At 43.6% G+C, this 12,093-nt stretch overlaps 1 protein-coding gene across 1 annotated transcript in view; it reads left to right on the top strand.

The window, feature by feature from the left end:
* The first annotated feature begins 2,887 nt into the window (after positions 1 to 2,887).
* The window catches only part of LOC112072432 (rap guanine nucleotide exchange factor 4-like), a 28,758-nt gene continuing 19,552 nt past the window's right edge, over positions 2,888 to 12,093 (top strand). Inside the window, exons 1-14 of the mRNA XM_070439796.1 lie at positions 2,888 to 3,051; positions 3,161 to 3,216; positions 4,020 to 4,126; positions 4,267 to 4,388; positions 4,744 to 4,927; positions 5,036 to 5,120; positions 8,805 to 8,865; positions 8,942 to 9,018; positions 9,346 to 9,492; positions 9,623 to 9,803; positions 11,071 to 11,149; positions 11,293 to 11,443; positions 11,807 to 11,904; positions 12,004 to 12,028. Coding sequence (XP_070295897.1) covers positions 2,994 to 3,051; positions 3,161 to 3,216; positions 4,020 to 4,126; positions 4,267 to 4,388; positions 4,744 to 4,927; positions 5,036 to 5,120; positions 8,805 to 8,865; positions 8,942 to 9,018; positions 9,346 to 9,492; positions 9,623 to 9,803; positions 11,071 to 11,149; positions 11,293 to 11,443; positions 11,807 to 11,904; positions 12,004 to 12,028 — 1,431 coding nt within the window. The 5' untranslated portion in view covers positions 2,888 to 2,993. The remainder of the gene's footprint in view (positions 3,052 to 3,160; positions 3,217 to 4,019; positions 4,127 to 4,266; positions 4,389 to 4,743; positions 4,928 to 5,035; positions 5,121 to 8,804; positions 8,866 to 8,941; positions 9,019 to 9,345; positions 9,493 to 9,622; positions 9,804 to 11,070; positions 11,150 to 11,292; positions 11,444 to 11,806; positions 11,905 to 12,003; positions 12,029 to 12,093) is intronic.

Genomic DNA, 12,093 nt, shown 5'->3' with positions numbered 1-12,093 from the left:
GTAAAATCATGGGGATTGACCGTGTGCTTGGGACGGGCCTGTAGTAACAACTAATTGTTTAAGGCGGTGACCTAGAGCTGAGACGCCCATGTAGAAACATTATGTTGTTTAACGGGTTACCCTGGGTGGCTGGAGCGTAGTAGTAGGAATATGTTTAAGCTAAGGCTTGGGTTGAAACTGGCTGAACCAGACGCCAAAACTAGAAAGACATAACTCTTAATAACAGACACATGTGAATTAATCTTATCTAATAGTCCCTATATGGATACATATGACGTTGGTTGGGGTAACTGCTATTGTGCTTTTTTTAATTTTTGTTAACAAAAAAATTAAATAACTTTTATCGGATTAGCGTTTCTTTTCTAAACGTTAATGAGTCTAAATGGTTGTTTAACCGTGTTTAAACGGTTCACATCGCCTACTACTGCTCATTTCTGGCCCTCCTCAGGCCCGTTAAACAATAGTGTTACTACAGGGGTCCCAGCCAGGTCACCCGTTAAACAAAAATGTTTCTACAGGGGTCCCAGCCAGGTCACCCGTGATACAATAGTGTTACTACAGGGGCCCCAGCCAGGTCACCTGTGATACAATAGTGTTACTACAGGGGTCCCAGCCAGGTCACCCGTGATACAATAGTGTTACTACAGGGGTCTCAGCCAGGTCACCCGTGATACAAGTCAATATTCAACGGCCGTCCATGTCTGAGGACGTTGGGAGATGACGTGGAAACCGGCCACTAGGGGCAATAGTGAGCACTGCTAACTTCGGGTAGGTTTCAGTTTTGCTAGTGTGTTGCTTACCCCATCCACCATCCCTGTCAACATCTGCCTCTGATTGCAAATGTTGCAACTTCAATTTCAGCGATAAAACAGAAATCCCCCAAAACTTTCTAAGCCTATCCCAAACCTTAACCCTTAAGAGTTAATGCCTAACCTTAAAATGTGGAATTAATGCCTAAACTTGACCTTAAACACTTCAAAATGTTATGTTTTCAACAACTTTGACATTTTACGTTTGAGAAACATGGATGAATGTCTATTTCTGAGATGAGACTGTGAGAGCTAGTTGAGGGGCCCAGGGACATTGGCTGGACAGGGCCACCACTTTTAGCAGACATACTATTTATCTCAACCCCACACAGTCATTACAAAGTGTGTCATCACCTGTCTTGTGGAATAAGAGAAGGAGGCAGAGAAAGGGTTATTCATTTTTAAACATTACTTTATGATCAATTTAAACATTCTTTGATTCATTTCTTACAGTACTTTTATAGTCAGCTATTCATCTTGTAGCACGTTTCTTAGATATTACATACTACAATGGTCCTTGCGTAATAATTACAATCCCAAAGACGCTAAAATGTTACTATTATCTGAAACAAACGCTGCATGTGCAACGAGTGTGCTGAGAGTCGGGAAGCAAGTTCAGGGAGTGAGTGTTTTTAATAAATGAACTAAACAATAAACAAACACGAAACACAYACAACGCACCGACATGAAACAGAGTCAATAACACCTGAGGAAAGAACCAAGGGGAGTGACAGATYTAGGGAAGATAATCAAGGAGGTGATGGAGTCCAGGTGAGTGTCATGAGGCGCAGGTGCGTGAGACGATGGTGACAGGTGTGCGGGATAATCAGCAGCCTGATGACCTAGAGGCCGGAGAGAGAGTATACGTGACAGTATGTCTGTCTGTCTCTGTTCAGTGTAAACAATATTGAGCTCTATTCATTATTGATGAAAATGTTGTCTGGTGCTTGTGCCTTGAGACTTTGTGACTCTGCTCTCTATATACACCCCTCTCTCTACGTTGTTCAATCTAGCTCCTCTCGCTCTCTCTCGCTTTCACTCGTTGAAAAGCTCTGATTGCCGTGGCAACCTCTGTGTGTGAGTACTGGAGGGCTGTTTCAAAGAGGACTGAGTGTGTGTGCGACAGAGAGAGAGGAGACCTCTGGGGTAGTACTGAGGATGCTGCTGGCTTCCTGGTTGTGTGTGTGGATTACAGGAGCAGAGAGCACCTCTTAGGGGTCCTTCCCAGACGTAGAGTGTAGAGAAGACCCTGGGTGAGTTTAGTCAAGTGTAGTGCCTGGGTGGGATGGGTGCAGTCAGGGTGTGCTGTGTGTGTGTGTGTGAGAAGAAATCAATAAAGAGAGATATGCGATGTGCCAGGTGGGTTTGGTTCTTCTTAAGTGACTTTTTACTCATTCATGAATTGATAGAAAGTACAAACTCCCGGTAAACTCTGTGATTTCAGTACTGCCAATGCTCTCGTTGTCTGACATCGGATGTGATGACTTAGATTTGCTCAAAGAATCAGCCTATTGTTAGTGTGTGTGTGTTGTGTGTCAGCAGCTTCCTGAATGTTAAAGGCTTCTCTTCCTGTGTGTGTATGTGTGTGTTTTGGCAGACTCCTAAAGGCATGGCTTGCCTGGTAATGACTTTAGACCATACAGACGTAGTAGAGTGACACAATCCTGAGAAACTCTGTAAATTCATCGCTGTGTGTTTAGCATTCAAGCATGGCTAAAAGAAGTCAAGCAATCTGCAATATTTGTCTTGAAATATAGATATGAACATAAAAGAGTGAGTAGCACTAAAACACACGCCGCTGCACTCAGTTGTCCTTGCTATACTCATTGACCCTTGTGTGTGTGGTTTGTGTGTGTGTGTGTTATGTAATGTGAATTGTTCCATATGTAAATGATCCCGGTGACAAAGGGCTTTGTTTTGAAGGAAGGGTGTAGGCTGTGTGTGTGTGTGTGTGTGTGTTGTGTTGCGTGGTGCAAGCGCGCGTTTGTGTGTGTGTGGAGGCAGCGGTAATGGAGCTCTCAGGTTCGTATAGGGATGTAAAATGTCCAGAGCTGTTGGTGTGAGGTGATGAGTGGGTAAGGCAATAGAGCCTTGTTCAGACTAATGGTAATGGTGGTGGGTGTGTGTGTTTATTGATTATGATGACTAAGGCTGTGTGTTGTGTTGTAGAAGTACCGTCAGTGTATGGCTGGACTTCTGGCCCCTCCCTATGGCGCCATGGAAACTGGATCCAACAATGACAGTGAGTACAACTACAATCCAGTTGAATGAATAATATTGATTTATTAACATTGCATATTACACATTACGATGGTCATAACTTTGTCTCCCACCTCCCTAATGGCTGACAGACAAAGACAGTCTAGGTTCAGATCCTCTCAACTTCATGAACAACATCCTCAACAAGGTAAGATGGCCCATTTCAATGTTATTCATTAAAGTTAATACCACTGATCACTCAACTAACCCCAAAGTACAGTCTTTTTAAATGAGGCTGTGTACAGTGAAAGACTGTGACCTGAGATGTGTGTGTATTCTACAAGAGGATACTATTAATAAATGCGAGGGGGGGGGGGGTGTATTCACACTAGTGCTGAGCAACTAACCGAAATGTCAGTCATTTTTTGTTTTTTAAACAAGTAATTGACTGACATTGGTTGAATAATTTGAATTCCTTTTCATTATATTTTTTTCTGTGAGCTCAATGCACACATTGCAAAGTTTCTACTGAGATAAATAATATCTAGCCTGAACTGTGCGATGTAGTTGTAGTTTCCTCTGTAGCTGTGCTAATGAGAGATAATGCCCCATCTGCCCAATTATGATGCCCTCTTTTGTAGTTCTAAGACAGCAGCAGTATCTCTGAGTGGGTCAGTGGTTGTGTTTTTTCCCTCCTTTTTTCCCTCACCTTTCATTCATGATCCCTGACATCAGTTGTGTGGTTGCTATGACAACTGGGAGTGTTAGGACAGGTTGGGTGTTTGTGATTCACAGCTTAGCGAGTGTATAGTAAATATGAGGAGGCTGTAGGGCGTATGTTGGCGGAGACATGCAATGAAAAGTCCCCTGGCTCATTATTTTTGTGGATTTCTCAGCTCAAAGTTTAAATTATTAACACCTGTAGGCTTAGATTCTCACTGTGATTGTGACTATCTAGCTATGCTAGAGATAAAATGAGTGTTTTATTGTGTTCCTCTGTTATGTCTGTAGGTTCCATCAGAGAAGCTGCAGCGAGGGGGGAAGGTGATGCGGAACGCCATCCTCTCCAGAGCTCCTCACATGATCAGAGACAGGAAGTACCACCTCAAGACATACAGGTGTGTGTGTTTGTACGTTTGCATATGTTTGTGTGTGTGTGTGTGTGTGTGTGTGTGTGTGTGTGCACATACGTATGTATGTTTTGTGTTACTTTATGGTCCATGCAAACTGTCTCACTGTGTGTGTTTGTGTGATGCAGGCAGTGTTGTGTAGGTACAGAGCTGGTAGACTGGCTGGTGCAGCAGAGTACCTGTGTACATACTCGCTCTCACGCTGTGGGGATGTGGCAGGTTCTGCTGGAGGACGGAGTCCTGAACCATGGTGAGACTACACTGCCCTCTATTGGACACAACGCTTCAAATGTTCTCCACCAGTTTCATCACATGGAGGGAGAATTTCAATTGCATTTCCTTGAATCCTCTCTCCTCGCCTCTTTTTCAAAACCCATTGGATGAGAAGGTTAGAGGTCTGTTCCCTCTGACCTTTTCATCCAATGGGTTTTGAGAAGGAGGAGGAGAGAGGAAGTGAGGAATCAAGGAAATCAAATTGAATTAATGACTGATCTGACAAGACTGGCTAATAAAAATGCTGTGAAACCCACCTCTTATCCCACCTCTGTGTCCAGCTATCTCACTATGTGAGCTCACTGATTACTGATCCAGTGTGTGTCCCCTAGTGGACCAGGAGCTGGGTTTCCAGGACAAGTACCTGTTCTATCGTTTCCTTGACGATGAAGAGGAGCACACCCCATTGCCTAGCGAGGAGGAGAAGAGGGAGAGTGAGGAAGAGCTGCCTGAGACAATCCTCTTCCTCACCCAGATGGGACCTGATGCCCTGCTGCGCATGATCCTCCGCAAACCGTCAGTACATGCATGGACACACACATGCACACGTGCCTAGTTCATTCTTATATATTGTATACCAGTTAGGAATCATCAACAGAACTCTCTCTCTGTCACCATCTCTAGTCCTGGTCAGAGGACGGGTGATGATCTGGAGATCATCTATGATGAGCTGCTTCACATCAAGGCCTTATCCCACCTCTCCAACACTGTGAGTCTTATCCCACCTCTCCAACACTATGAGTCTTATCCCACCTCTCCAACACTGCGAGTCTTATCCCACCTCTCCAACACTGCGAGTTCTTATCCCACCTCTCCACACTGCGAGTCTTATCCCACCTCTCCAAACGGCAGAGTCTTATCCCACCTCTCCACACACTGCGAGTCTTATCCATCTCTCCAACACTGCGAGTCTTATCCCACCTCTCCAACACTGCGAGTCTTATCCCACCTCTCCAACACTGCGAGTCTTATCCCACCTCTTCAACACTGCGAGTCTTATCCCATCTCTCCAACACTGCGAGTCTTATCCCACCTCTTCCAACACTGCGGTCTATCCCACCTCTCCAACACTAAATTTAGCACAGGGTTCCCCCAATTTTTCTGAGCAAAGAAAAACACACACACATATATATATATATATATATATTATACACACACAGTACCAATCAAAAGTTTGGACACACCTACTCATTCAATTTTTTTTATTTTTTTTTTTTACTATTTTCTACATTGTAGAAAAGTAGTGAAGACAAACTATGAAATAAAACATATGGAATCATATAGTAACCAAAAAAGTGTTAAACAAATCGAAATATATTTGAGATTCTTCAAAGTAGCCACCCTTTGCCTTGATGACAGCTTCACACACTTTTGGCATTCTCTCAACCAGCTTCATGAGGTAGTCACCTGGAATGCATTTCATTTAGCAGGTGTGCCTTGTTAAAAGTTATTTTGTGGAATTTCTTTCTCCTTCTTAATGCATTTGAGCCAATCAGTTGTGTCAGAAATTGCAGCCCAAATAAATGCTTCACAGAGTTCAAGTAACAGACACACCTCAACATCAACTGTTCAGAGGAGACTACGTTAATCAGGCCTTCATGGTCGAATTGTTGTAAAGAAACCACTACTTAAGGACACCAATAATAAGAAGAGACTTGCTTGAGCCAAAAAACATGGACAATGGACATTAGACCTGTGGAAATCTGTTCTTTGGTCTGATGAGTCCAAATTGGAGATTTTTGGTTCTAACCGCTATGTCTTTGTGAGACGCAGAGTAGGTAAACGGATGATCTCCGCATGTGTGGTTCCCACCGTGAAGCATGGAGGAGGAGGTGTGATGGTGCTTTGCTGGTGACACTGTCTGTGAATTATTTAGAATTCAAGGCACACTTAAGAAGCATGGCTACCACAGCATTCTGGAGTGATACACCATCACATCTGGTTTGCGCTTAGTGGTACTATAATTAGTTTTTCAACAGGACAATGACCCAACACACCTCCAGGCTGTGTAACTGCTATTTGACCAAGAAGGAGAGTGATGGAGTGCTGCATCAGATGGTTTGGGATGAATTGGACTGCAGAGTGAAGGACAAACAGCCAACAAGTGCTTAGGATATGTGGGAACTCATTCAAGACTGTTAGAAAAGCATTACAAGTGAAGCTGGTTGAGAGAATGCCAAGAGAGTGCAAAGCTGTCATCAAGGCAAAGGCTGGTTACTTTAAAGAATCTCAAATAGAAAATATATTTTGATTTGTTTAAAATAGTTAAAATAAAGAAAAAGCCTTGAATGAGTAGGTGTGTCCAAACTTTTGACGGGTACTGTGTATATATACAGTGCCTTCGGAAACTATTCAGAACCCTTGATTTTTTTCAACATTTTGTTAGGTTACAGCCTAATTCTAAAATGTATTAAATTGCTTTTTTCCCCTCAACATTCTAAACACAATACCCCATAATGACAAAGCAAAAACAGGTTTTTGAAATGTTTGCTGATAATATTAAAAATAAAAAACTGATATCACATTTACGTAAGTGTTCAGACACTTTACTCAGTACTTTGTTGAAGCACCTTTGGCAGCGATTACAGCCTTGAGTATTCTTGGGTATGACACTACAAGCTTGGCATATCTGTATTTGGGGAGTTTTTCGCATTCTTCTCTCCAGATCCTCTCAATCTCTTCCATGTTGGATGGGGAGCGTTGCTTCACAGCTATTTTCAGGTATCTCCAGAGATGTTTGATCAGGTTCAAGTCCGGACTCTTGCTGGTCCACTCAACGACATTCAGAGACTTGTCTCGAAGCCACACCTGCGTTGTCTTGGCTGTGTACTTAGGGTCGTTGTCCTGTTGGAAGGTGAACCTTCCACCCAGTCTGAGGTCCTGAGCGCTTTGGAGCAGGTTTTCATCAAGGATCTCTCTGTACTTTGCTCCATTCATCTTTGCCTCAATCTTGACTAGTCTCCCAGTCCTTGCCGCTGAAAAACATTCCCACAGCATGATACTGCCACCAACAAGCTTCACCGTTGGGATGGTGCCAGGTTGCCAACAGATGTGACGCTTGGCATTCAGGACAAAGAGTTCAATCTTGGTTTCATCAGACCATATAATCTTGTTTCTCATGGTCTGAGAGTCTTTAGGTGCCTTTTGGCAAACTCCAGGTGGGCTGTCATGTGCCTTTTACTGAGGAGGGGCTTCCGTCTGGCTACTCTACCATAAAGGCCTGATTGGTGGAGTGCTGCAGAGAGGATTGTTCTTCTGGAAGGTTCTCCCATCTCCACAGAGGAACTGTAGAGCTCTGTCAGAGTGACCATTGGGTTCTTGGTCACCTCCCTGACCAAGGCCCTTCTCCGATTGCTCAGTTTGGCCTGGCGGCCAGCTCTAGGAATTTGTGGCCTGCTGGAGGTCATTTTGCAGGGCGCTGGCAGTGCACCTCCTTGCACAAAGGCGGAGGTAGCGGTCCTGCTGCTGGGTTGTTGCCCTCCTACGGCCTCCTCCACGTCTCCTGATGTACTGGCCTGTCTCCTGTAGCGCCTCCAGTCTCTGGACACTACGCGGACAGACACAGCAAACCTTTTTGCCACAGCTCGCATTGATGTGCCATCCTGGATGAACTGCACTACCTGAGCCACTTGTGTGGGTTGTGAACTCCATCTCATGCTACACTAGAGTGAGAGCACCGCCAGCATTCAAAAGTGACCAAAACATCAGCCAGGAAGCAGGAACTTGAAAGAAAAGCAATTTTTTTGTCCATTTTAAAATAACATCAAATTGATCAGAAATACAGTGTAGACATTGTTAATGTTGTAAATGACTATTGTAGCTGGAAAAGGCTCATAAAAAAAGGTATATCTACATGGGTCATTGAACAAGCCTGGGAAACAGTGTTTAAACCCCTTACAATGAAGATCTGTGAAGTTATTTGGATTTTTATGAATTATCTTTGAAAGACAGGGTCATGAAAAAGGGATGTTTCTTTTTTGCTGAGTTTATATTCGATCTTGGACAGAAAAGACTGTAGAATCACCAGGAAATGAGCTCAAAGTGATTTTAATTGAGGAAATCTGTTCCCAAAATTATTCCCATGCATAAATATAGAAGCATACCTGTATGTGATCATATCCCAATGTAATCAAAGTTTGAAACGATTCAGTTTTAGTCAAATACTACATATTTTTGGGATTCTTACGGTCAATTTTCAGTGTACAATTTATAACTATGTTCCGGCCCCCCAACCATCCGCTCAAGGAACAATCGGCCCACGACTGAATGGAATTAGGGAACGCTGGTCTAGCAGATCTAGCTGGCTTGTGTACTTACAGACATTGATGAAATGTTCAGAGGTTTTTCGGGTGTTGTTTTAATGTTTGTTTTGCTCTTACCATCTTGCTTACAGGTGAAGAGGGAGCTGGCGAGTGTTCTCATCTTCGAGTCTCACGCCAAAGTAGGAACCGTGTGTAAGTCCCTATCTCACCATGCTGTACAGTGTGTGTGTTTTAGGGACACACATTAAGGTGTGCTCTCTCCTTCCAGTGTTTAACCAGGGAGAAGAGGGAACATCCTGGTACATCATCCAGAAGGGCTCTGTCAATGTGGTKATCTACGGCAAGGTATGACGTGTGTGGGTGTTTATACATGATGTGTATATTATGGGCCTACAGCGGATTTGAAAGTAGCACAAGATGACGCTAACTAAAATTATTATGACCAAAAGAATGCATCTGCATACAACAGCTGGCTTGTATTCCCTAGGGGAACTAGTGCTACAGTTTGGGAAACTCTGGCTTCGCTCATCACAGTGAATGACTAGCTCAATGGTCTCAGAATATACACAACATACACACACAGTTTGATTAGTCACAATCTTCATTCATGCTAGCACTTCTCCAGCTGTCTAATCCGTGTGTTTTGATGTGTGTGTGTGTGTTCCTCTTCAGGGTGTGGTGTGTACCCTGCATGAGGGGGATGACTTTGGGAAGCTGGCGTTGGTGACTGATTCTCCTCGAGCTGCCTCCATCGTCCTCAGAGAAGACAACTGTCACTTCCTCCGAGTGGACAAAGAAGACTTCAACAGGATACTCAGGGTAGAGTTGTGTACTGTTCTGTTACTACACTGTGCAATACTGTATCATACTGTAATTTACTGTACTTAAATGAAATGTACTTTACCTTWCCTTGCTTTAATGTAATGTCCTGTAATTTACTTGACTTTAGGACGTGGAGGCAAATACAGTGCGTTTGAAGGAACATGAGCAGGCTGTTCTGGTCTTGGAGAAGAGTCCCAGAGCCTCCAGTCTGGGAAATATCAGGTACACTGTGTTGTCTGGAACCCCTGAGAAGATCCTTGACCACTTCCTGGAGACTATGAGGATGGATACACACCACTCTGACCCAGGTGTGCACACACACACACACACAACCTGATAGATATACACTGTGAGTCCCTAGGGTTGAGGGCCTGGGCCCGGTTGCATAAAACATCTAAAGTACATTTCCCCCTTATCTTTTCCCTTAAAGTTTCCTTAACTTTAAGTCAGTTGCACAAAACATTTTGGGGCAAATTTCCCCCTTAAATGAAGTGAAAGAGTTAAGGGTGCCTATGAGGTCCCTTAAGTGCTTCATTCAGTATGGATGTCAATGAAAACATCATTTGTGGCTGAATGTTGCTTTCCTCTCCCCTGGTTTCAAAAGGAAAACATCCACCAGCAAGCAGCTAGCTACTTAGCTAAACAATGAAAGGTGCACAATCCATGTCTACAAAGCCAGCTGGCTAGCAAGCTACCTACTCTGTAAGCTACCTGCTCTATAGGCTACCTGCTCTATAAGCTACCTGTTCTATAAGCTACCTACTCTGTAAGCTACCTACTCTGTAAGCTACCTACTCTGTAAGCTACCTGCTCTATAGGCTACCTGCTCTATAAGCTACCTGCTCTATAAGCTACCTGTTCTATAAGCTACCTACTCTGTAAGCTACCTACTCTGTAAGCTACCTGCTCTGTAAGCTACCTGCTCTGTAAGCTACCTTCTCTGCAAGCTACCTACTCTGTAAGCTACCTGCTCTGTAAGCTACCTAGTCTGTAAGCTACCTGCTCTATAATCTACCTGCTCTGCAAGCTACCTGCTCTATAAGCTACCTGCTCTGTAAGCTACCTACTCTGTAAGCTACCTGCTTTGTAAGCTACCTGCTCTGTAAGCTACCTGCTCTGTAAGCTAGCTTGAAGTACTAGAAAGTAATAAATAAGGTGAGAAAAAAGTAACTCAAAGAAAAGGTTTTTTATTATATTCTCAATCAATGTTTGTCTCCAGTATTGAATGTAGAAGTTCTATTTTGAGATCTCAAAATAAATGTGATCTCTTTGACATTCATTCAGTGAATCAGGTCTTCTCCATGGTAACCAGAGACTCTTTCTGCCATACATGCCTTCAAGCTACCGCAAAACACTTAAAGTATGCCCTTGAGGGGCTCTATGCAACACCCTTAAATCATTTCCTTAGATAAGGGGAAATGATTCCTTAAAGTAAACCCTTAAGGGAAACACCTAACATGTTTTATACAGCCGGGCCCTGCTACTGTATGGGATCGGATGATGGGTCGGTAGATATGCATGAATATCTGTTTTCTACTATTATTCTCTTTCTTCCACTCTTTTTCTTCCCCTCAGACCCTGCGGTAGATGACTTTGTCCTCATGCACTGTGTCTTCATGCCTAACAGCCAGTTCTGCCAGCTACTCATGGCACAATATCCTTTTTCTCACTCTGCCCTCTTGTTTTCTCCCTATCCTTCTTTCTCTCCCTTCAGTTTCTCTTCTTGAAGTTCAGTATGTTACATATAGGTGACAGTTATGTTATAGTTGTGTGTTATATCTTTAACCCTGTGTGTACCTACCATGCGGTGGCTCCCCCGGGTTCGGAGCAGGAGAGGTTGGAGTACGCTGTGACCTGTAAGAGACGAGTCCTCAATCTGGCCCTGCGCTGGGCTGCAGTACACACACATCACTTACAGGAGGAGCCAGCAGCACTCATATTCCTGGAGGTACACACACACACACACCCTAACCCTAACCCTAACTCAAAAACCTAAACTTTATCCTAACCCTAAACCTAACCCTAGCTCCTAACACTAACCCTACAACTAACCCTAGCTCCTAACCTTAATATTTAACTTAATTCTAACCCTAACACTAATTCTAACCTTAACCCTAAACCCCCTAGAAATAGCATTTGACCTTGTGGGGACTAACAAAATGTCCCCAGTTGGTCCATTTTTACTTTGTTTACTATTCTTGTAGGGACTTCTGGTCCCCACAAGAATAGTTAAACACGTCCACACACACACACACACACACACACACTCGCCCCTGAGGAGTTGTCTGAGTCTGTGTGTTTCTCTCCGTAGGAGCTGTATGGGAGTGTGTCCAGTGTGTCCAATGACTCACGGATCCTCAGAGCTCTGAAAGACTTTGTACCTGACTTGGAGATGGTCGTCAAACTACAGTATGTAAAACTGACCTTAACCCCATAATCCTGACCGTCAAACCATTATAAAGACATGCATTATTAACATACACTTGTTCTCTTGTTTCTATTCTTCAGTTCAGAAGAGGCCAAAGTGAAAAAGGTGAGTGTGGCATGGTGAATGTGTCTGTCAAGGTGTGTGTTGTTGATCTTCTCTGATGTTGTGTG

Source organism: Salvelinus sp. IW2-2015, unplaced genomic scaffold, assembly GCF_002910315.2.
Source record: "Salvelinus sp. IW2-2015 unplaced genomic scaffold, ASM291031v2 Un_scaffold1926, whole genome shotgun sequence".
NCBI lineage: Eukaryota > Metazoa > Chordata > Actinopteri > Salmoniformes > Salmonidae > Salvelinus > Salvelinus sp. IW2-2015.
This window is presented reverse-complemented; position numbering and strand designations above follow the sequence as displayed.